The sequence below is a fragment of the Crinia signifera genome, chromosome 1, assembly GCF_055691185.1.
Source record: "Crinia signifera chromosome 1, ASM5569118v1, whole genome shotgun sequence".
In the NCBI taxonomy this organism is placed as follows: Eukaryota; Metazoa; Chordata; class Amphibia; order Anura; family Myobatrachidae; genus Crinia; species Crinia signifera.
The window spans coordinates 360,120,131-360,142,554 of record NC_139217.1 but is presented as its reverse complement, the minus strand read 5'-3'; the positions used below and the strand labels follow the sequence as shown (position 1 = coordinate 360,142,554).

Genomic DNA, 22,424 nt, shown 5'->3' with positions numbered 1-22,424 from the left:
GGAGATGACATCGCGCTGTCATCTCCAAGCTCCGGGGAGGGGCGGGCGCGGGTGCGGGTCAGGCTGTCCGCCCGGTGTAAATGGCACTAAACGCCGGGTCGCACCCGGCTTGAACCTGGGTCTAAAAAAGCCGGGTGTGACCCGGCGTTTTGGTGTAAAAGGGGTATCATTTACAGGCCAGCCACTGGCACTGTCACCACCACACTTAGGGAAAGCTGTATTCAGTTTCAAAAAATTATAAAATACAAAGAAATAAAGTACCAGCCAATCAGCTAACTGTCATTTTTCAACTATTAGCCTGTAGAAGTTAGGAGCTGATTTGCTGGTACTTTATCTCTTTAAATTTTATCACTATTTTGAAGCCTAGCCCTGAATGTCATGGGGAGGCTCTTTGTTGGCAGCAGTGGCCTCAAACCAGTATGATCTATAATCTCCCTGAAACTACTTTTCAGAAGTAGGCAAGTATGTTGTACACATGCACACTTGCTTGCATTGTGTGTGGCTCAAAATGAGTCTCCCCTTCAGTGGGAACAGCTGCTCTGTATTTACAGCACAGAAACCATAAGGGTGTAAGTATGATACAAATAAAACTCACAGGTTCTCACACTGCAGAGGACAGAAGTAAGGTAAGAAGAAGGTTACTGTTTCTATTATTTTACATTCGATCTCAGGCCAGCCACAATACAACAGATCAGCCAGCACCTAGCCCAAACCAAAGATGGCTGACGGGTACTCCACCGGGCCACGCCCATTCTGTGGATGAATTGAGGACGGGGCTTTCTATAGGAAATGCCAAGTTCTGCGCAGGCTCCACCCTCCCTGATCAGCTGACGCTGCCTGGTTCGTGTTGTGACAGGGAGGCGGCCGCGAAGGAGACGGCGGAGACGGGAGGAGAGTCGGTAATCTTTCCCTAGGGACAGAGTCTGTGCGGGGTTATAGCGAGGCCGGACTCACCGGGCATCCGATGCAGGGGCGGGGATTTCCAGTGGCGGAGAAGGGAGGGGAGCGCCGGCCCATAATAGCATGCACCCCCACCCTAACACCACGTAACCTCTTCCCCTGGCACCCATAGTAACCCTGCGGGAAGTGCTGGGGTTCGAATCGTCATGCACGGTCGTTCTCTGCTTGCCATACCATCTCTCTCCTCCTTGGGGTGTCCATGGGAAATTGCCACGGTTGTGCCCCTTTCTCCTCTTCACTTATTGTCAATTGATCCTGATAGAGTGCTGATACCCCTTTTACCCTGGCATGGACACAGTACCATGCAGTGCTAGCTCACCCTTATCAGCCATCTGTCCTGTACACCTCAGGTCCTGGTGCCACACTAGGATGGTATAATCTTGGAATGGTAGGAGTATAAGATTGGCATCTTCCTTTATAGACTTTTTCATCTTCATCAGTGACCCCTTTATTTTTAACAGCTTGGTTTATGCAGTGCTATTGTTTTAGTTGCTACCACCTTACTGAGCCATACTGCCCTACCTATATACTTCTACCCTTTGCCATATATTCCTTTTCATTTTGACTTTTTTTTTGTTTACCTGTTTTCCCTTTCAGCTTATTGCTTTTGTTTGCTTATCTTTTGCACTTCTACCACCTTACCTTGTTTGTGTTTGCCTATACACCCTACTCTGCATTTTCCACTTCAACGCTATACTCACCGGTGCTAATGGAAAATTTGAGTCATGTACAGTATGAGACCCCCATTTCCCCCCAGCCATAGGTTTAGATATGTATCCTTATTTAATGAACCCCCTCCAGTATTTTAATAGCTATTGTATTCTCTCCAAGGCTTCTGTATTGAGAGGGTAAAATGTCTGCATTATATAACCATTCCTGTTCCTAGCCTCATTTAGTTTGCAAGCTACTGTTACTTTTAGAAGTTTTTTACTTACTTGGGAAAGACTGTTTGCAAAAACCCCACTCCTCCCCACTAGAGACAGAAATTCCATGGCACCTCATCACCCAATCGGACTCCCACATTCATGGACAGCTGCCTCCTACCCCCACCCTGACTCCAGCAGCAAAACCTCTAAGAATAATACATCACCACTCTATCTATTTATCTACCCACTACCTTTCAGTCCCGCATGAATATTTTGCAATTATTCATTAGCATATGATAAACATTATTTTCATACCGATTTACTATCCTTTAAAAAAAAAAAATTATTCTAGCTATGTTCTATCTCGATCTTGCATTCCGTTAAATGAAGAAAACATGGGTAATATAACCACTTTGTAATATAAACTGCAAACAATAGAGCTAAATCCGTACATTTTTTTGTTGACCCACTGTAGAAATAGCCATGTACTGCAGAACTTAATTCATAAGGACGTGTGAGCAAAAGCTTCTTCGTCTTCACGATATATGTTTTTTATTATGACAGTGTGATTTGTTTTGCTGGACATGCAGTGATAATGCTAGCAATGCGATGGTTAATGCCTGCCTTTTATATCCCAGTTCATGTAATATTAGCAATGCCTCTTGTCTGAGCTGCTGCTACTGTTGTGTCTGGCTGTTGGGGAGGGGACCTCTCATGTCTCACTGATGCACAAGTTTGCTTCTCCCTGCCCCCAACTCATTGTGGTTTTCTCCCGATTGTTTCAGATGTGAATTGAGATGGAAGGCTTAGGGGAGAATAAACCTTGGGGGAAGCTGAGCAGGCTGCTGGGAGCTGAGACTGAGGCTTCGTCTGAGCTGTTCCTCTGTAAAAAGCAATGGACAATTGGAAGGAAGAAAGGTAATTCTCCGTCCATACATTCAGTGGAAGGCCAATTATGCAATTTGTTTTCAACGTTTTATTTTTATTAAGTCTTATTTTTATTAAGTCTTTCCTCATGTGCCCTTCCTTATCTTATTTAAAACATCCTCTTCTCCATACTCCAGTTGACGGCATCTAATCTCTTGGATTTTTAGCAACGCTAATATTTATGTCCGTATCGTCTGCTGATGCAGATATGTTTATATACCCTGTACTTGTCCTATACAGTCTTGACCTTTTAATGGTGTGTACACACAGTGAGATCCCCTTGCTATTCGACGTAAGATTCGACTGCTATCCAAGCTTTGCTAACTCTGTACTATCTACATACAATTCATGCTACTTACATTAGATTTGCACTATATAGTCATTGCTGCCCTGTCTATCTGGGTTTCGATTTGTGCTGTCACGGGAGCGCGCATCGGGATTCAAGGTAAAAAACCTGTGCGATCTGCATGCGATATTGACTATATAGTCAAAATCTCATGCTGATTGTACCCGTGTGTACACACCATTAGTCACTGTTTTCTTGTTTTGCCTATTTGTGTTCTGTAACTGGATGCTGTGGATCCCTTGTGGCGCTATATAAATAAAGGCTATTAATTATTGCAGCCCCTGATCCTTTTTGTCACTTCTTCTGTTAAAAAGCTTATTAGGCTCTATTTCCCCTTAAATGTTGCTGTTCAACAACCCATCTTATCCAGCCATTCTTCCATATCAGAGCTTAACCTACAAATTGTGTTATTGGGGTATTTTGTGCGCATCACTTCTGTACTATACCCTGTAAAGACCCTTGTAATATACACTATATGAGGTAAATTTACTAAAGCTTCTAAAAATTAAGAGGTGATGTAGCCCATAGCAACAAATCAGTTGTGGTTTTTTTTTAAAGCAGCTTTAATAAATCTACCCTATGCCTCATGTGTTACACAGAACAATATTATTTGCATATATTTAGCAAACTCTAAGAAAACGCATGTCCAAACTGTGGCCCTCCAACGGGATTCCGACCGCCGAAATCCCGAAACTTTCTCCCTCCGTGGGTGTCCACGACACCCATAGAGGGAGAATAAAATAGCGTGCCGAGCGTAGCGAGGCACCGGGCCCGCAAGGGGGGGCGCTCCACGTCCCCCCCCATGTCGGGTTTTCGGCGGTCGGGATTCCGACCGCCGGCATTACATATCGGATCCCCTCCAACACTTGTGAAACTACACATCCCAGCATGCCTTGCCATAGTTTTAGCATTCCCTAATTGCAAAACTGTGGCAAGGCACGATGGGACTTATAGTTTCTCAACAGCTGGAGAGCCATAGTTTGGACATGCCTGTTCTAATTGCTTTCAGCCTTTCTTTAAAGTAAATTGTTTGTTAGAAACTGTTAATTAAATTACTAAATAAAAATAAGTTAGCTGCTTAATATTCATTGAGTAGGAGTTTTCACTATTCAAATCTGAACAGTGAGTGAAAATCTAAAGTATCTAAATATTAAAGTATATTGTTTTACATGGACGTTTTGGCACTGTATCAAAAAACAGGCTTTATTTTGTATTTTACTTCTGTACATGACAAATCTGTGAATGCCAGCAGATCCAATACAATTGTTTGTAAATGGATTTGAATTGATCTGGTTGGATTAGCTTGATATTTTTTTTGTTTTTGTATATTATGTTTTTATTGAGTATAATCAATTAAACGTTACATAATGTCCATACTATAAAGTCTGTACATATTAATAGCAAATTACCAGTCTAGTTCTGAACAAACTACCAGTTAAAATAATCCTCAACATATAAAACTAAGCAGAAAAGGGGGGTAGAGAGTGGGGGTATGAAAGAGGACAGATAGAAGAGAGAGGAGGGGGGCAGGGGTGACCATCGTCCGAGAACGGAATTGCTAAGAGCCTAGTAACAGTTCCTCATGGCGAAACTTCTACAACTCCAAGATCTGTAAGCATAGGGGGAGATGGCATGGAATAGAGAGGGGCACATGTATCACCTCATTAATACTTTTATATTGTGTCTCCCTTACTTGGATGCATATAGAGCTTCTATGGGATTTAAGGAAGATGGTCTCCCAATTTTTGGGGGTTAGAGGTATACCCAAGTCTATCTCCCATTTGTGGGTGAAAATAGGGAAGATTTTGCCTGTCTGGAAGTTGGAGTAATTTGTATAGAGATGAGATAGTGTGTTCAGGATCTGCAAAGGCCACACACATACTTTTGAACGGTGTAAGTTCTCTAGAAGCTAGTTTGGCCCTGTTATTGGTATTCAAAAAGTGTCGTACTTGTAGGTATTTCCAGAAGCCACTGGAAGGGTTGTCCCACTTCAAACGAATATCATAACATAATTGTTTGACACTTGAGGCTTGGACTAGTTGACCCACCCTAAAGAGACCGTCTAGCGCCCATTGTCTGTAGTGTGCTAGGGTCATTCCTTGGAGGAATTCAGGGTTGCCGAGGAATGAGGTCAAGGGGCTAAAAGTCGAGGAGATGTGTACATTGCATTGTATCTTCTTCCAGCACAAGAGTGTAGGGGAAATAGTCGGGTGTTTAATGGGAGGTCTATCTAGTCTAGTCTAGGGAGCCAGGGAAAAATCTCAGGGTATTGTTGCATGCACTCCCCCTCCAGTTCTACCCACTGTTTATAATCTCTGCTCCTGGTCCAGTCCAGAACTCTATTGAGCAATATTGCATTATAATAGTTTTTTTTGATGGGTACCTGGAGACCGCCATTTCACACAGAGCGGGCCATGATACATTTACGGATTAGCTTGATAATTATGCTCTAGAACCGTTTTATTGAATTTAACTAAATTGTAGTAACCATACATCTTTATAGTCAGTGAGCTCAAAGCAGTAATGTGTGTGTGTGTGTGTTTGTGTGTTGCAATTTCTATTTTTTTTTCTCTTTCTTACAATCTCATTAAAAAACATTAAATATTTATGTGATTGCACAGAATTGCAATAGTTTTGTGGAAACCGCAACAAAAATGTATCTGTTTTTCCTATTTGCATATGGGAACGCCCAGCATTTTATGGGCGTTGCCATTAGAACGCTGGGCGTTCTCCTGCTAATGGGCCAATGGTGGGCAGCTGACATCACCGGATGTCAGCTGCCTGCCCATTTCCTCCCGAGCGCCCACGCATCTATAAGTGACTTGAGTCACTTTTTTATATGCGTGTGCCTTCGCCATCATTCGATGGTTGCCGACCATCGAATGATGTGGGAGAATCCCCTAAGGCTACGAATGGATGTTACTGTGTAACATCCATTCGCAGGCCCTGCGTGGTGGTGGTGGCCAGGCCCCATTCACAGGGGGGGGGGGGTTGGTGGACTCGCAATAAACCAGAATAACCCCCATTGTGTAGTGTGCATCCACGATTTTCCCAACAATGTGTTTCTCTGTGCATCGTCCGCCGTCGTACCTGAGGGCAGCATGATCTTATTGTAGATCAGTTTGTATCATTTTGTCTAAAGCACATAATGAAAAGTATGGGTAGCCACTTTGGGTACTTGTGTATTATAGCGGCGCCCCCGATGTGCATCGCGCAATGTTTATATCGCATGGCATGGCATGCGATGCGACCCGATTTTTGCTCCCTATGCGATGAAAGATCGTATAAGAGGAGACAAACCCGCATGCAGAATTTGATGCAAAAAGTGAAAGTGTATCCGAAATACAACATGATAAATATGATGCACAAACAGCGGACCTGACAGCTGTCTCAACAGACTTGATCAGTTTTCTTCAGGGGTGAATGCAACGGATACAGGGCTAGATTCTCTAAGCTTCAAAAGTGATAAAATGGAAAATGATATAACAGCCAGCTAATCAGCTCCTACCTGCCATGTCACAGACTGTGTTTGAAAAATGTCAGACAGGAGCTGATTGGCTGGCTTTTTATCACTCTCCATTTTATCACTTTTGAAGCTTATAGAATCTGGCAATAGGCATAGTCTTAAATAAAATAAAAAGGACACCAGTCCCGTCTCTGGTGACCCCACAGGGAGCTGTCAAGACTGTCAACTTGGGGATTCCACTGAATGACGCCCGATGATCCACCCCGGCTGTTGGTAACATTGTCAGCTGACAGTTAAACCCTGGTACTGAATGACGGCTCCCTTTGGGGTTACCAGAGATGGGACTGGTGTCCTTTTTATGTTATTTAAGACCATGCCTTTACTAGTTGTACCCCTGAAGAAAACTGGTCAAGCCTAGTTGAAACATCTGTCGGATCCGCTGTTTGTGCATCATATTTATCATGTTGTATTTCATACGTTCACCTTTTGCATCAAATCCTGATTGCGGGTTCCTTTCTGCCATTTCACCTTGGATGTCATTTCGCCACCTCAATGTCCACATTTCTAAAACTGAATTTATTATATTCCCACCAGGCAAGAGTAGTTACCACACTTTTGTTGGTAAGCTGCTCAATCAGAGGTCTGTCACTCAGGTGCCAAAAGGGAGGGGCAATTCTGGTTAGGAAAACAACATTTTGTATCCCAATTGCACACTGAGTGAGAGATATCTACATAATAATCAGATAACACAGAGATTTTGGTTGCGTATATCTGCAGATATAGGGTTAAGCCCCCAGGCCGTACGTCAAGGCATCTCTGTCACTGGGGGTCCCTAATACTGGGTATGGGTCTGGGGTAGTTACCAACCTGATATCTCTATCACTGAGAACACATCAATCAATCCTACTCCACAAGCTCGCTGCCTATCACATTTATTTTGTCTCTAAATCATGTTACATGCATCTAAAAAACATGTCCAAAATTTGCTGTACCTTACACAAGACACCTACATGATCTCTAATCCATGCACTCATTATATCATGCATTGATTATTGCAATAGCCTCCTTACCGGTCTTCCTAAGAAAACTCTCACCGCTACAATCCTTTTAGAATGCAGCTGCGAGGCTGATCTTCCTGGCTACACGTTCTTCGTCTGCTGATCCGCTCTGTCAGTTCCTCCATTGGTTGCCTGTATATTACTACATTCAATATAAAATACTTACATACAAAGCCATTACTCTGACTACACCGAGTTATATCTCTTCGCTAATCTCAAAATATATCCCCACCCGACCTCTCCGCTCTGCACAAGATCTGCGTCTCTCATCCACACTCATTACTTGCTCCCACTTACACTTGCAGGATTTTTGTCAGGCTGCTCCCACCCTATGGAATGCCCTTCCATGCACACTAACACTCTCCTCTAGCCTCCAAACTTTCAAGCATTCCCTGATAACTCACCTCTTCAGGCAGGCCTATCATACTCAGGACCCCCACACAACCTCCAGTAGCATTCTTATCTAATTGCATCCCATCAGGACTGTCTTGTGGGACTGCCATGCTATGGAATCCTATCCTTGTGTATCTCTCCTATAATCCCTATAGATTGATAGCTTGTGAGCAGGGCCCTCCTACCTCTGTCAGTTTGTTTCTACCTTTGTTTTATCACTGTTGTTTCCATTTGTAAAGCACAAGGGAATATGCTATGTAAGAAACTAAATAAGTTGAGGAAGTGAGTGCCGATATTGGAATGTTCCTATGGACCTTGCACCTCTCCCTCTTTACATAAATGAGTGCCATCCTGCATTATGAACTGTGCCTCTAGAATTTTGCATGTGCTGTTCCCTTTCTCTGAAATACCTCTCCCCATAAGGCTCTCCACCTCTTTACAAAACTTCCAGAACCTCTCAAGACCCACTTCTTAACCAAACCAACTTTCTTACTAACCCTCTGTACCACATTCACTGTCTCAAACTCGGTCCTCGGGACCGCACAGAGTTCATGTTTTCCAATTTACCCGACAGGTGCACTCATTAATAAGTGACACATTTTAAGGTGGAGCTAATTATTTCACTTGATTCTTTGAGGAGACCTGCAAAACATGCACTGTGTTCCCATACACGCAGGGCCGGATTATAATGGAGGCACAAGGGGTCAGTGCCCCTGGGCCCCCCTCTAGCTAGGGGCCCCCTGTGGTTGGCATGTATTCATGTATTCACCTATCTGCCAATGTGACAATGATTAATGGTGCTCAGCATCGGGAGCCAAGGCACACTGATTGCACAAGTGTGCAGTGCATTACTTGGAGTTGACTAAGTCTCATGACACTTTGCACCAGAGGGCAGAGGCTGAGAAGTTTGTGCTGAACTCTGATTGGTGGAGCTCATTACATGCTTCTCGGGTCCCTGAAGAATAGCAGCAGCAGCTTAGTCATGGGAGGGTTTTTAATCAGAGGCAGCACTAGGACTGTGAGGTCTCCTCCAGAGTAAGGGGCAGAGGGACAAACACAGGCTTTTCATGTGGTGTGTGTGTGTGTGTGTGTGTGTGTGTGTGTGTGTGTGTGTGTGTATGTATGTATGTATGTATGTATATATATATATATATATATATATATATATATATATATATATATATATATATATATATATATATATATATATATATATATATATATATATATATATATATATATATATATATCCCCTGCAGTTAACGATTGACCAAGTTTATTCTGCCTTTACTCTGTGTTTTGACAGTATAATATTCTCCCATGCAGTGTGCGGCCAGTAATGACAAGTGCAAGAGGGCCCCCCGGTCTAAAGTACCCCGGGCCCCCCGAAGGCTTAATCTGGCACTGCATACACGTTACAATTATTGTATACAATATCACATCGCATCTCAGTTTTGCGATGATCTAGTACAAAAAGTATGTGCAGCACATACTTTGTGCTAGATCTCCTCTCATCTCATCTCCTCTCATCGCAAAACTGAGATGCGATATTGTATACAATAATTGCAACGTGTATGGGCACCTTTAGAACCCGTGGTCTACTTCATCTGTGTCACCCCGGTCAGGCTGCCCCTCCCCTGTATAATGCAAGCTCTCACGAGCAGGGCCTACTTCCCTCATGTGATTTTCTTACTCTTATTTATACCATCTTCTACTCCATAGTTCATATCTACTGACTTGGTTTTCTGATACTTATTTCAGTGTGTTGTGTGTAAATTATGTACTTGTCCTGTATTGTCTTCAACTGTATGTCACGGTGTTCTTGTTTTGCTAATTTGTTTATGTTCTCTGTAATTGGGCGCTGTGGATCCCTTGTGGTGCCATACAAATAAAGCATAATAATTATCTATAGTTTCACAATACTTAATGATATCATTCTATGAAGGCTCACTTCATACTGGGGGAAACTCACTTTGTGGCAAGTCTGCAGAGTTCCATTGGTGCTCATTGGGGAATGGCAGAACGCTGGTTCTTGACTGACTGACATTGTCACTTTTCTCTAACCCCACCAGATGTGTGCAGCTAAATTTTTCTACCAAGAGTATAGTATTTTTATTAGGTTTGTGTAGTAATACCTCAAGCTCCATATTTGTACTCTTTACTCAAGGTCAACTTTTTTTTTAAAGGCGTGAAAAAGCAGTGATTTTGCAAATCTTGGCCAAACCTCATCCAAATAACATTGGTATAAATGGAAATTGCACTATGTACTAAGAATTATTTTTATAAAAACCCTCCACTACAAAATTGCATCAAAAATCACATCTACGCACTAAATCAATGCAGTGGGGGTTTTTTTTGTATCATGTTCACATGTGTGAATCAAATATTTTTTTGGTACTTATATGTTAGCACACACTATAGTTAGTACGCTCATACCCCCACTATCCATGTCGGCATGGAGTTTATATTATATAGTGTGGCGAGCCACCGAGCCCGAAGCGTGGCTAGCATAGCGAGCCCCATGAGGGGATGCGGAAAACTAAGCAAATAGCTTAGTGAGCGCCCAACTAACATAAGTACCTATTATTTTATTTTTTTGTGCGTGTGCCTAAAGGGCCCCTTACACTTGTGAGATTTTGTCAGATTTTACATAATTCAGATGGATTGGGCCAATTTATCTGTCAAAATCTGATGTGTAGGCACAATCCCGTGCGCATTGGGTCTAACCAAGAGATTGATCCTCCGGCACATAGGATAACAAGGTAGTCAGGTCCAACTTGTTGGACAACAAGTTGTCCAAGTGTAAGGGGGCCTTAAGACACCTCAAAAGCAACACCAAAATTGCATAAGAACACTGATAAAAGCCCACGAGCCACTAGTGCACAGGTTTCCACTGGATTGTTGGCGTATTTATAACCTGATGATGTCACATTTATGTTGAGATAATTTGTTGCTTTATGATGTCTTGTGGTGTAAAGGAAGGTGGAATTTTGTGGTGCAAATTGAAGTCTGATTAGGTTTGTGTTGGTGTGCAACTTGTGAGGCATTGTACTACACATACAAAATGCGATTTGCGTAAATTTTTCCACTCTCGCATGGGAAAACTATAACTAAATATATAATCAAAAGTAGTAGTTAATGTGTGATTATGTGCCTATGGCTTCAAGATAATGTGCATCTATCTCCTTGTAATACTAGTCCTTTTTGAATGACATTCATCATACATTAAGTGTATCCCTTGTGGTTTTCCCATAGGTTGCGACCTCTCATTCCCTGGCAACAAGTTGGTCTCTGGAGAACACTGCAAAATCACAGTGGATGAGGCGTCTGGGCTTGTTTCATTAGAAGACACCAGGTAAAATACAATAAGGCTGTCTAATACATGTTCATCAATATATAATAATTAGCAGAAAGCTACTAACACTTGTCGTATAATATAGCATGGTAAAGTACTTTGTGATATAGAAAATGGCAACCAAGGTCGACATGGGTTTAGGTCGACACAGCGTTAGGTCGACATGATTTTTTGTTTTTACTGTTTTTGACCCAAATGTCGACACATGGATACAGTTGTAAGGCAACCGCAGCCCGTTCGGGCACGGTGCCTCGCTGCGCTCGGCACACTATTTTATTCTCCCACCACACCCTAGTGGATGGTAGGGCATGGACTACCCCCTGTCTGCTCAAAAAACCAGTAAATAAAAAACCATGTCGACCTAACGCTGTGTCGACCTAAAACCATGTCGACTTTCACCTATGTCGGTCTAGACACCCGTCGACCTAATGACTGTCGACCTTAGTGCTGTCGACAATACGACCGTAACCCCTTTGTTTGTGCATATGTGAGAAAGTTGTAGTCTCACTCTCTGCCAGCAGATGGCAGTGTTTTGGAGAATCATGGACCTAGAAATATACAGTATACAAATGATATACATGAAAGGCTAAATAATTTACGATGTGGCTTATGTTACTGCTTAATAGCTTGCTTCCTCTTTTACATGCCTCTTTTTGACAGTTGTTTTTTTCTTTTTTTTTCCCCCAGAGTGTTTGTACTAGTTCACTTGAAAGCCACTTTTAGATACCTGCACCTTCCACATCTTTCGATGGTTGGCGACGATCGAAAGACGTTATTAGAGGTTCCCCCTGCCCTGCGAATGTGTAACATCCATTCGCAAACCCCTGCGAACGAGTCGCCCTTGAGGATGGGTGGTCCCAGCCAACCATTCGCAAGGTGGGCTTTGGTGGACTCGCAAGGCGCCTTGCGAATCAACCAGAATAACCCCTTAAATCTGGTCTCCTGCTCTTAAGGGCCACATGCACTGCAAGGTTTTGCACAATTTCATTCAATTACGATCTTTTGGTCCAATATATAATTTGTAAAGTGTCAATTTGTGTGTGTGTGTTCCATACGATTCAATGCGCGGTTCCGTGTTGAATAGGAGCCGCTAGGTCGCTCGTACTGCGCCAGTCATTTATCAGAATCAGGTGGAAAAAGGAGTGCTTTTTTGTTCTCGTGATATATCGGTTCTGTGTATTACCAGAAGATTGACTGACTTTTCCAGTCCCTCTAGCCCCCTAATCCAGCCCATCAGATATACCTTATGGTACAATTGTATTCCATAAGAGATATCGCATGCAATGTATCGTGGCTAAATATATTTTATGCAAAATATCTTATGCAAAAAAAAAGACACCTAAGTACCAAATCAGATGGAATCACTTCTGAGAAGGTTGAGGGAAATCCCATGACATATTGTTGTAGTGTATGGGGTCCTTCAGCTGTCATTGGTCAGGTTTCAGATCTGCAGTGAAGGTTAGGTTCTGCAGAAACTCATCTGTTGAAAAATATATATATTTTTTTTCTGGCATCATAAGTATGATGCTGTCCACCAATTTTCTTTTTATGTGTGGAAAGAGTTGAGCACAATGTTCACCTTGCCTCCAGACCCAGAATTAGTTTGTTTTTTTTGGCCTTCTGTGTGGCACTGGCCAGAGAGTGTTCCTTTTTGTGATATGGGTCCTGTAGTTGCAGGGGAAAGTTCTGTTGGGTTGGAGACAAATGTATATTCTCCAGCCAGTCAGATACTGACGTCATGATAGAGATTTAGATATATTTCAGATAGACGTTTCTTTATTCCTCTCAGAGGTGTCAGTTGTAGGAATGGTGACCTTAATGGGCACTCGAGAGAGAGGTACTATGCTATCCAGAATAGAACAGGAGCACTGGAGGTTCTATGTGTTTCTTTATGTAAAATTACCTCCTTGTATGAGGCGATCATGGGATTCAATGTGGGTGGCATGCTCAGTCATTTGGTAACTGAAAGGATTGTGAATTTGCAGTGATCAACTCTGAATCAAGCCCTTAATTTGAGTCTTCTAAAATGTCTTATTTGTGCAGGGTTAGTGCATTGGCAAGTGCATACACACTTGCCGTTGGGGATGAGCATCACGGGGTGGGGGGGCAGGGACCCTTATTACCGATCCACTCATACACCTATTCATGCACAGATGATGAAGGAAGTTGTCAACGACTCACGGGAGCTTACATTGACTGCCGCTGTAGGTGTACACACACTAGACCATATAATGAGCAATAGCGCTCATTTTATCCCTCCTGAATGGCTGAAATCTGTGATATTGCTATTTATATCATCCAGTATGTACAGGGCTTAACGGATGGCGCTCCCCTCACAGCCATAAGACTGCACCTCTTATAGGCCTCGCTGGGCCTGATTCAGACCTGATCACTGGAATCTTCGGAGGCCAGCGATCCTGTGCATCCACATTCCTGTGCAAAAATGTTGCAGCTGTGCACAAGGGTTTAACCAGTCGCAATCACCATCAAATGGTTTCCCCCCTGTTTGCAGTTGAGGGGTGTGTTATTATCCTGCCACCCCCCTTAGGCCTATTGTCCCAGCTTCAGTTGTAAGATGAAAACATGGTTAAATATTGAGGAGAGTAGTGTGACCCGATTTCTGTATCTAACTGGTTAATCATTGCCAACTTGCCGAGGTGTATGGTGCTAACCACAATTAAAGGTTTGGTACCCCGCCTGTCAACCGGCCACTGAGTCACATCACTATTTTATCAAAGTACTGGTGAACTGCCAATTTACCTGCATGTGTGCACAGTGCAGTCAGATCTGGGGACTGACAGCTTCTGACTAATGACTCCATCCTAGACCCGCCTTTGAGCTCTCTCCTTTGTATTGAGGACCTAGACTGAGGATTATGATCACATCAAATGGGATTACACTGCTGCCAATCCTAATCATGCTTTGCTGCTGAGTAATATCTGGGTAATTATATCTATCTATATAGATAGATGATATCAGTGGTATGCCTGTATAACCTGACTGTCCTATTACTTAATAGATAGCAGTTCTGCTACTAACTGGTGCCGCTCGGGCTCCTTTCGGGTTCCTGACAGTTGTGATTCTGAGAAACGATGGTCAGAATAATCCCAACTGTCTGTAAATTATACCATACCCCATATAACTACGTATCGTTCTCTTTTAGGACCAAGGTAACCGCAGAAGTTTTCTTTTGTAATATTCATTATCCTTTTTAAATTATTTACGGACTGCAATGCTGGTTTAATCCTACAAAGTCTACTTATTTTTTGTTGTAGGCATAAATTACTTACTTCATCTATATAGAATAATCCCACATTGTTAGATCATTTGAACTTGGATGTTTTATATTGTTTTTAGAAATAAATTATTGTATATTTCGTTTATAAATATGTTAGTCTGACAGATTGCACTTTATCCTAATTCTTTTTCTGTGTTTTGGTTTCTAGCGATCCCTCATTTAGGAGCTTGGTTATCCTAGTGCTAATTGTATTTATTCCTATTACCGGTTTTCTTTTGAGGGGGATTTTCGCTAAAAATCTTACTTTTTTGGTTTTGCTATATTTTGTTAACAATACTAGTTACACCTTGCTCTTCCATCTTTATATGCACTTGTTTATTGTTCATCTGTTTTTCTTTCAGCTGACATTGATTTTTGTTCCTCTTCTATATATATTTCTGCAGTACTAATGGCACCGTAATTAACCAGCAGAAAATACTAAAGAAACAGTCCTACCCTTTAAAGAACGGTGACGTGATTTATGTTGTTTACAGGAAAAATGAGCCAGAACAAAGTAAGTTGCAGGTTTTTTCTCTTCTCTATACTTGTAATTATGTTCCATGACCAACTAAGTAATTACACTTTAATTACCTCTGCTTTTACTTGTTCCTGTGTGTGTGATTTTTATATCCTGATTTCTATGCGCTTTCGTGTATATATAACCTATAACAATGAATCTTTATTTTTTTTTTATTTTTTTGGGGGTGGGGGGTGGGTTGTCACAAAAGTATTGGCATATGAGAGGTTACATTCGCTAATACAGAAAATATGGAGGTGGGGGGGGTATCCGTGCGCACTATTTCTCCTACGGAGGTATATGCAGCCCTCTGTTGCCAAATAAGAGTGACACCAACTCTTAGGTGTACAATTTCGGATAGGGAGATAGGTCAACAGGTTTAGGCGCACATAGCCCGGAGTGGATATGAGAATAATCTGGACCCACAGTGGGGAGTATTAGACCAGAATGAAGATTTATTTACACACACCATTCACAGATGAAATACACAGTTAAAAAGTGCAAATGCAAATGGATACACAAAAGTGCAAGTGCAGCAGCAGTACAAGGATTCAAAGTGACAATGCATATATATTCAAAAGTGCATGTACAATGAATAAGACGGGGCAATCTGATGCTTTTATCTCACCATTCCAGGGTGGTGCGGTGGGCTGGGTGCTATAAGATGGTGAATCCCGGGTAGCAGGAATAAAGCACCACCGCACAGGCTTTGGATGGGGATAAATGGATGTTACAGCAGAGTCCTCCCGTCAGAGTGTTGGCATCCTCATAACATGTTTCGGAATCAGGTTCCTTCTTCAGATGTGGATGCCAACACACTGAAGTCAGGGATTTTTATACCATATGGGATGAGGTGATTTGATACACCTGTGTCCCACACCTCCGTTTTCAGGAAGTGACGTTTTTTCGTGCACTGGGGAATCTCCTCCTCCATATGCATTCCATTCCACAGACACCCACAGCGTGGTTCCGCCTGGAGGCAGACGCTGCGAGTGTAATCACATGCAGTATGGTTACACACAGTCTATTGCGCTCCGGACCGGAAGTTCAAAACCGGAAATGACGTCTGCGTGTCATAGCGCTTCCTGTATGCGTTCCACTGCGTCTTTTCTCACATGATCCAGGCTTTCAAGTTTTTTCAAATTTCATTTTGGCGATTCGGGTTGCTTCTATAACAGGAATCATTCACAGTTGTATGAAGACTTTTCTTAGGAGAATCTCTATGATCCTTTACATGAGTCCCAAATCTCCATTTTGAAACCTGGCAGTCCAGCAGATAGCGCAATGGAATATCCTATATGGCCACATCTAAAGCTAAGCCCTACTTCATTCAGGCTAAGTCCATCCCTGATGTGGCCATATTTCATGTAAGAATCAACCAAGTGTCATGTGGAATAAAAAGATTAAAAAAAAAAAATTGATGGGTTAAAATTACAAATACAGAATGAAAGATACTAAATACACATTAATCTAAAAACCACTTTAACTCAAAATCTATGTTTAGTCCATGTGGCGTGAGGGTATCTAAATTAAAAATCCAACGCATTTCACTCTGGGCGAGAAGTTTTTCTACATTCTTCTCTCTCCAGGTGTCTTTCGCTACTTGGATTCCTAAAAATCGTTTAATGTGCTTCTCATTGCTGCCATGTTTCATTTTAAAGTGCTCTGAAACTGAATGACTCATGAGGCCTTTTCTTATATTATATATGTGTTCAGCAAGCCTCACTTTTAAATTTCTTGAGGTCTTGCCCACATATATTAGGCCGCATGTGCACTCCAAAAAGTAAATCACATTTCGTGTATGGCAGGTGATAAAATCTTTTATTTTATAGGTTTTGTCTTTAATTTTGAATTCAGTATATTTTCTTTCTATATTAGACTTGGTGGTGGCTTTGCACATAGTGCACTCACCACATCTGTGGAAACCTACATTCCTCGTACTTGGAGGTTTTTCAATGAGAGCACTTCTGACCAGCTGATTTTTAAGTGATTTTGCCCTTCTATAAATAAAAGATGGTCTTTTAGGTATTATCTTGCCAATCACAGGATCATCTTGTAGGATTCTCCAATTGTTAGAGATAATCTTTTCCAATTTTTTGTGATGGCTACCATACTGACTGATGAAAGATCATTCTGTTTTATTATCCTGAGCCACTTTACTTTTTTCTATCAGCAAAGAATTTCTATCAACCTTTTCTAATTCGTCAAGGGCTTTATCTAGAGTTTGCTCTTGGTACCCTTTTTGTTTGAACCGATCTTTCATTTCAACAATCTCTTCTTGCAAAATATTTGGATCCCCACAGTTCCTTTTTAAGTCTCTTAAATTGTCCTAGAGGAATATTTTCTAGCCACCTTTTGTGGTGTTCACTCTGGATATCAATATAAGAGTTGGAGTCAGTTGGTTTTTTAAAAGTTTTTGTGCAAATACTGTTGTCTTTAATGTAGATCGTTAAGTCTAAAAAACAAATTTCTTCCTGACTAACACTGCTGTCACTTGATGTCTTGCATACTTTTTTAATATATTGAATTAAACGGATCTCATGTTAATTGACAATAAAAATTCAATTTGAGAGATAAATCATATTAAATAAACACAATACTGGTACATCTCTGTAGTTTACATTAGCTTAAGAGTGATCCAATTTTAGAATATCAAGAGGTGAGGAAAACAACCTCACATAGAGCGTTGTGGCTAGCCGCTGAGAGTAAAAAAAAAAAATAGTTAAAGAATGGCGGTAAGGTAACAAAAAGGGTTTACTGAATTCTATTTTTGATTTTCAGTGCTTAGCTTCACATTCGGTTTTTTGCTACAGTATTTTTTCACAGGCTATGTAGTGCGGCGTGCCAAAAGTCTGCCAAGGGATATTTTTTGCAGGTTTGGTTTACTTCGTAACACAGGGCCTTATTGTAGTTCACTCTTAGAGGCAAATTCCTTCTCAAATGGACAAAACCATGTGCACTACAGGTGGAACAGATATAACATGTGCAGAGAGAGTTAGATTTGGGTGGGGATTTTCTTCAAAGTGAGATCTATATTGCAGTGTAAAAATAAAGCAGTCAGTATTTTCCGTGCACAGAAAAAAAATAACTCGCCCACATCTAATTCTATCTGCACCTGTCACCTGCAGTGCACATGGTTTTGTCCATCTGAGAAGGAATTTGCCTCTAAGAGTGAACTAGAATAAGGCCCATAGTCCTTAAGTCTTGAGCCAGGCGGAATTTCCCAGTTTGGCTTCTCCAATGAATTGTTGATCTGTTCAGGTTAAACAACATTGGCAGAGATGTGTTAACTGTTCATGGTGCATGCTTGAGCCCTAGCTAGTGTGCACTAGAACTTAACGGGCGACAGGTATGTTCCAGAATCTCTGCTTTGGTTTCCCTTCTCATTTTCCGCTCCTATTTGGGTCTGTCCTTTTGTGCTTCCCCTCTTTTTCGCTCCAATACCGAAAGAGCCACATTAGCTGCAAGAGGGCTCAAATTATCATTTGGGCGGATTCTAACATCTCATTTTTTTTCTCCACCATCCGCTTCCCAACTTCTTTGCAAAAACCGTAGGCTTTACAAGAGACGGTGGGGAAACTCCATGCTTCTGCGGTGGTCGCAGTTAGATTGTTTTGTGTTTCTGAAGCCAGACGGTTCATTCCAGCCTATCTTGCGTCTCAAATCCTTAAATGTTTATTTGATATTTCACAGGTCAAGATGAAATCCTAAAACTCACATTAAGGATGCTTAGCCTCACATTCTGATTTGGGAACTTCATCAAACTTTCTTGCAATTCTGGGCTATCAGCCTTTTTATGGCCTTCCCAGGTATTCATGGATGTGACCCATGTGATGGCGCTCCCACTGCAAGTAACCATAGTTCCCTACCTTTATAATCATCTTATCAATGTACATTTGGAAGATACTCAGTTCATGGGACTGTGCCAGTCGCATTCTATTTATCCAGGGGTGGATTTTCAACCTCAAGAAGTCCAATCTGGTACTGCCCTAGTGGCTTCCCCTTCTGGGCATGATTTTAAACATTCCAATCCATGCTCCCGGTTGGTGCTTAGAAAGGTGTTAGTTCACTTATGCATCCACTTAATGGGAAAAAATGGTAGCTTCTTTTGAGGCGATCCAATTCAGGAGATTTCTATCGGTACTTGTGTAATATCATGGCACCCGGCTACGCTACGTTTTCAGCGTAGGCTAAGCTACATTGCCAGCATAGCCCAAAGGCTACCTAGTGTAGTCAGCGTAGCGCGCCTGCCAATGGCTGCCTAGCGTAGTCAGCGTATCACCCCTGCCAGCTCTCCCCAGGGGGCAGCTTGTGCTGCCTGTGTCCCTGGGAGTCCTCCTACCCCCCACACGGCCTCCGGTGCAGGCAGGGAAGCTTCCATCTCCCTGCCTGCCGCCGTTCCCAGCCTCCCTGCGGCGAATTTATACCAAGTTTTGTGTACTTATTCCCAATAAGCAAAAGGGTTTACAGGAAATTTTACCTGGTGTATTTAAGTACCTAGTACTGAGAGAGGATACTGCTTTTCACTTACTGTCCATCGGTTTGGGATTAATTTGGCAAATGCCTCCCTTTAAAAACCCACTATCCACGCCAGCCCGATGCGTTGCGAATGCAGTGATCCCTGCGAGGGGACGCGTTCTGCGTCCTCCCGACCTGTTTATACCCCCACTATCCACGTTGGCGTGGAGTTTATTTTATAAAGTGTGGTGAGTACATCGAGCCACCAAGCCCGAAGCGTGGCGAGAGGACGCGGATTACTTTACATGTATTCTGCATCCCCTCCCGGGGCTTGCTGCGATCGCCACGCTTTGGGCATGGTCGCTCGCTGCGCCGGCGTGGATAGTGGGGGTATGAACAGGTCGGGAGGACGCGTAACGCATCCCCTCGTGGGGCTTGCTGCGCTCGCCATGCTTCGGGCTGGCGTGGATAGTGGGGTGTTTCAGGAACACATTCACACCTGCCGTATCATACATTTGAGTCTGCAATGATGACATGTTAACTGGTAACTGGATTTTAGTTAATAATAAAGAAGATAAAAGCAACTTGACAAAGTACGCGGGAACACTACGCCAAATCTGACAGGGATGCTGACTATACGCTGGCCGCGGGACCACTACCCCGAATCTGACAGGGACGCTGACTACGCTGGCCATGGGAACACTATGCAGAATCTGACATACGCTACGCTAACTACGTAACGGGCACCGTGATATTACACATGTACCTTTCTTTTTCAGATGCTTCAATTGGGCTTACTCTCCAAGTAAACAGGGTCCCATCTTCAGATATGCTAGTTTGTTCATCTGTCTTCTCCAATTCTTCTTTCGGTACTTGTTTCCTAGCACGGCCACAATCTTCTTGGTCGTGTGCCTTAACTTTAAGGCACACGATGCCCACGATGGACCCGATTTTCTTTCAAATCAGGTCCATTTTACCGGCAAATGGAAAATCGGGTCCATCGCGTCGGTCGTGTGCCTTTAATAAGGCACACGACGCGACCGACGCGATGGACCCGATTCTCCATAGGCTTCAATGTTAAAATATTTTAACATTGAAGCCTATGGAGAAATCGCGTCCATCGGGTCCATCGCGTCGGTCGCGTCGTGTGCCTTAACATGGCACACGATGCGACCGACGCGATGGACCCGATTTCTCCATAGGCTTCAATGTTAAAATATTTTTAACATTGAAATCGCGTTGATCGTGTCGGTCTTGTGCCATTATAATGGCACAAGATAAGATGGACTTGATTAAGTCCATCTTCACATAGTAATCAATGGGAAAGGGGCCAATATGGGCCATTTCTCATTGTATATGGCTCTGTCATGCCCCCACATTGTAAACGCCACCCCACTATTGACGCCAACCCGAAGCGTGGCGAGCCCGCGAGGGGCGGCGGTGCGCGTCCTCCGACCTTTTCATACCCCTACTATCCACGTCGGCGTGGAGTTGAGAATAGAATAGTGTGGCGAGCGCAGCGAGGGGACGTGGATACCTTCACAGGTATCCGCGTCCCCTCGCGGGCTTCACAGGTATCCGCGTCCCCTCGCGGGGCTCGCTGCGCTCGCCACGCTTCGGGCTCGGTGGCTCGCTGCGCTCACCACACTATTCTATTCTCAACTCCACGCCGACGTGGATAGTAGGAGTATGAAAAGGTCGGAGGACGCGCACCGCCGCCCCTCGCGGGCTCGCTGCGCTCGCCACGCTTCGGGTTAGCGTCAATCGTGGGGTGGCGTTACCAATGAGGGGCCATTTCAACCATCAGGGGTGCTGAAATTGGGGTCTGGGGGCTATTTTACATTGAATCCTATGTAAAATCGGGTCCCAGGGACCATTTTACATTGGATCCAATGTAAAAATCGGATCGCATCGGTCGCATCGCATGCGACCAAATCGCATGCGATGCGACCGACGCGATTTTTCCGACACGACCATCCCGATGCTAATCGGTGTGGCCGTGCTAGGAAACAAGTACCCTTCTTTCTGTTCTCTGGTTAAATGCTGATCACCACGGGGCAGTTAATTGTTTTTTGATCTAAGATTGGGTACTTATGATCACCGATGGCAGCATGAGGAGTTGGGGTACTGTGATTCTGCATGCTCATTTTCAGGATCAGCAGTCTTGCCAGGAGACTCTTCTTCCAATTAACATTCTAGAACTCGGCTTGATCTTACTTGCTTTAACAGCAGTGTGTCATCTCCTCAATGGTCATCCAATATGAGTACAGTAGGCGCAGTGTCCTTCCAGACCCCAGTCACTTTTCTGGACCCCAGGAGGTAACATGAGATCCGTTCCCTCCCCTTGCCTTGCAGATCAATTTGGCCCAAGGGGAGGGACACAGGATGGATAGCAGAAGATGTAAAGGAGGGAGCACTGCAATTCGTGTGTTAGTCCATACTGATGGTAGCCACCCCCCTACAGTTTGATTCTTTTGCACCTGCAGAAGCTGAGTTTGGACGCTTGGTGCTGCAAGTTTCTCAGAGGTAGATGTCTGAAGCAGTGATAACAGAAAAGTGAAAAATTGGCCGTTACTTTATCACTTGCCAATCAGCTCCTAACTGTCCATTTTTAAACCCAGCCTGTAACTTAACAGTCAGGCGCTGAATGGCCAGTGATAAAGGCACTTTATCACTTATCCTCCCTTATCACTGCTTAATACATCTACCCCCTCAGTACCTTCCTGCCTAGGAGACCAGCTTTGGGATGTCCCAAGTGTAACTCCAATATCTCCCAGGGAATCAAGGATAAAACCGAACTT

General features: G+C 43.1%; 1 protein-coding gene across 4 annotated transcripts in view; it reads left to right on the top strand.

The window, feature by feature from the left end:
- Positions 1–747: 747 nt before the first annotated feature.
- CHFR (checkpoint with forkhead and ring finger domains) overlaps positions 748–22,424 on the top strand; it is a 56,446-nt gene continuing 34,769 nt past the window's right edge. For 2 of the 4 annotated variants that reach the window (XM_083149934.1, XM_083149942.1), the window contains exons 1-4: positions 748–899; positions 2,612–2,744; positions 11,272–11,371; positions 15,053–15,162. In XM_083149934.1, coding sequence (XP_083006060.1) covers positions 2,624–2,744; positions 11,272–11,371; positions 15,053–15,162 — 331 coding nt within the window. In that variant the 5' untranslated portion in view covers positions 748–899; positions 2,612–2,623. Of the gene's footprint in view, positions 900–995; positions 1,349–2,611; positions 2,745–11,271; positions 11,372–15,052; positions 15,163–22,424 lie in introns of those variants that run through there. The other 2 variants (XM_083149917.1, XM_083149926.1) reach the window with 2 other exon arrangements.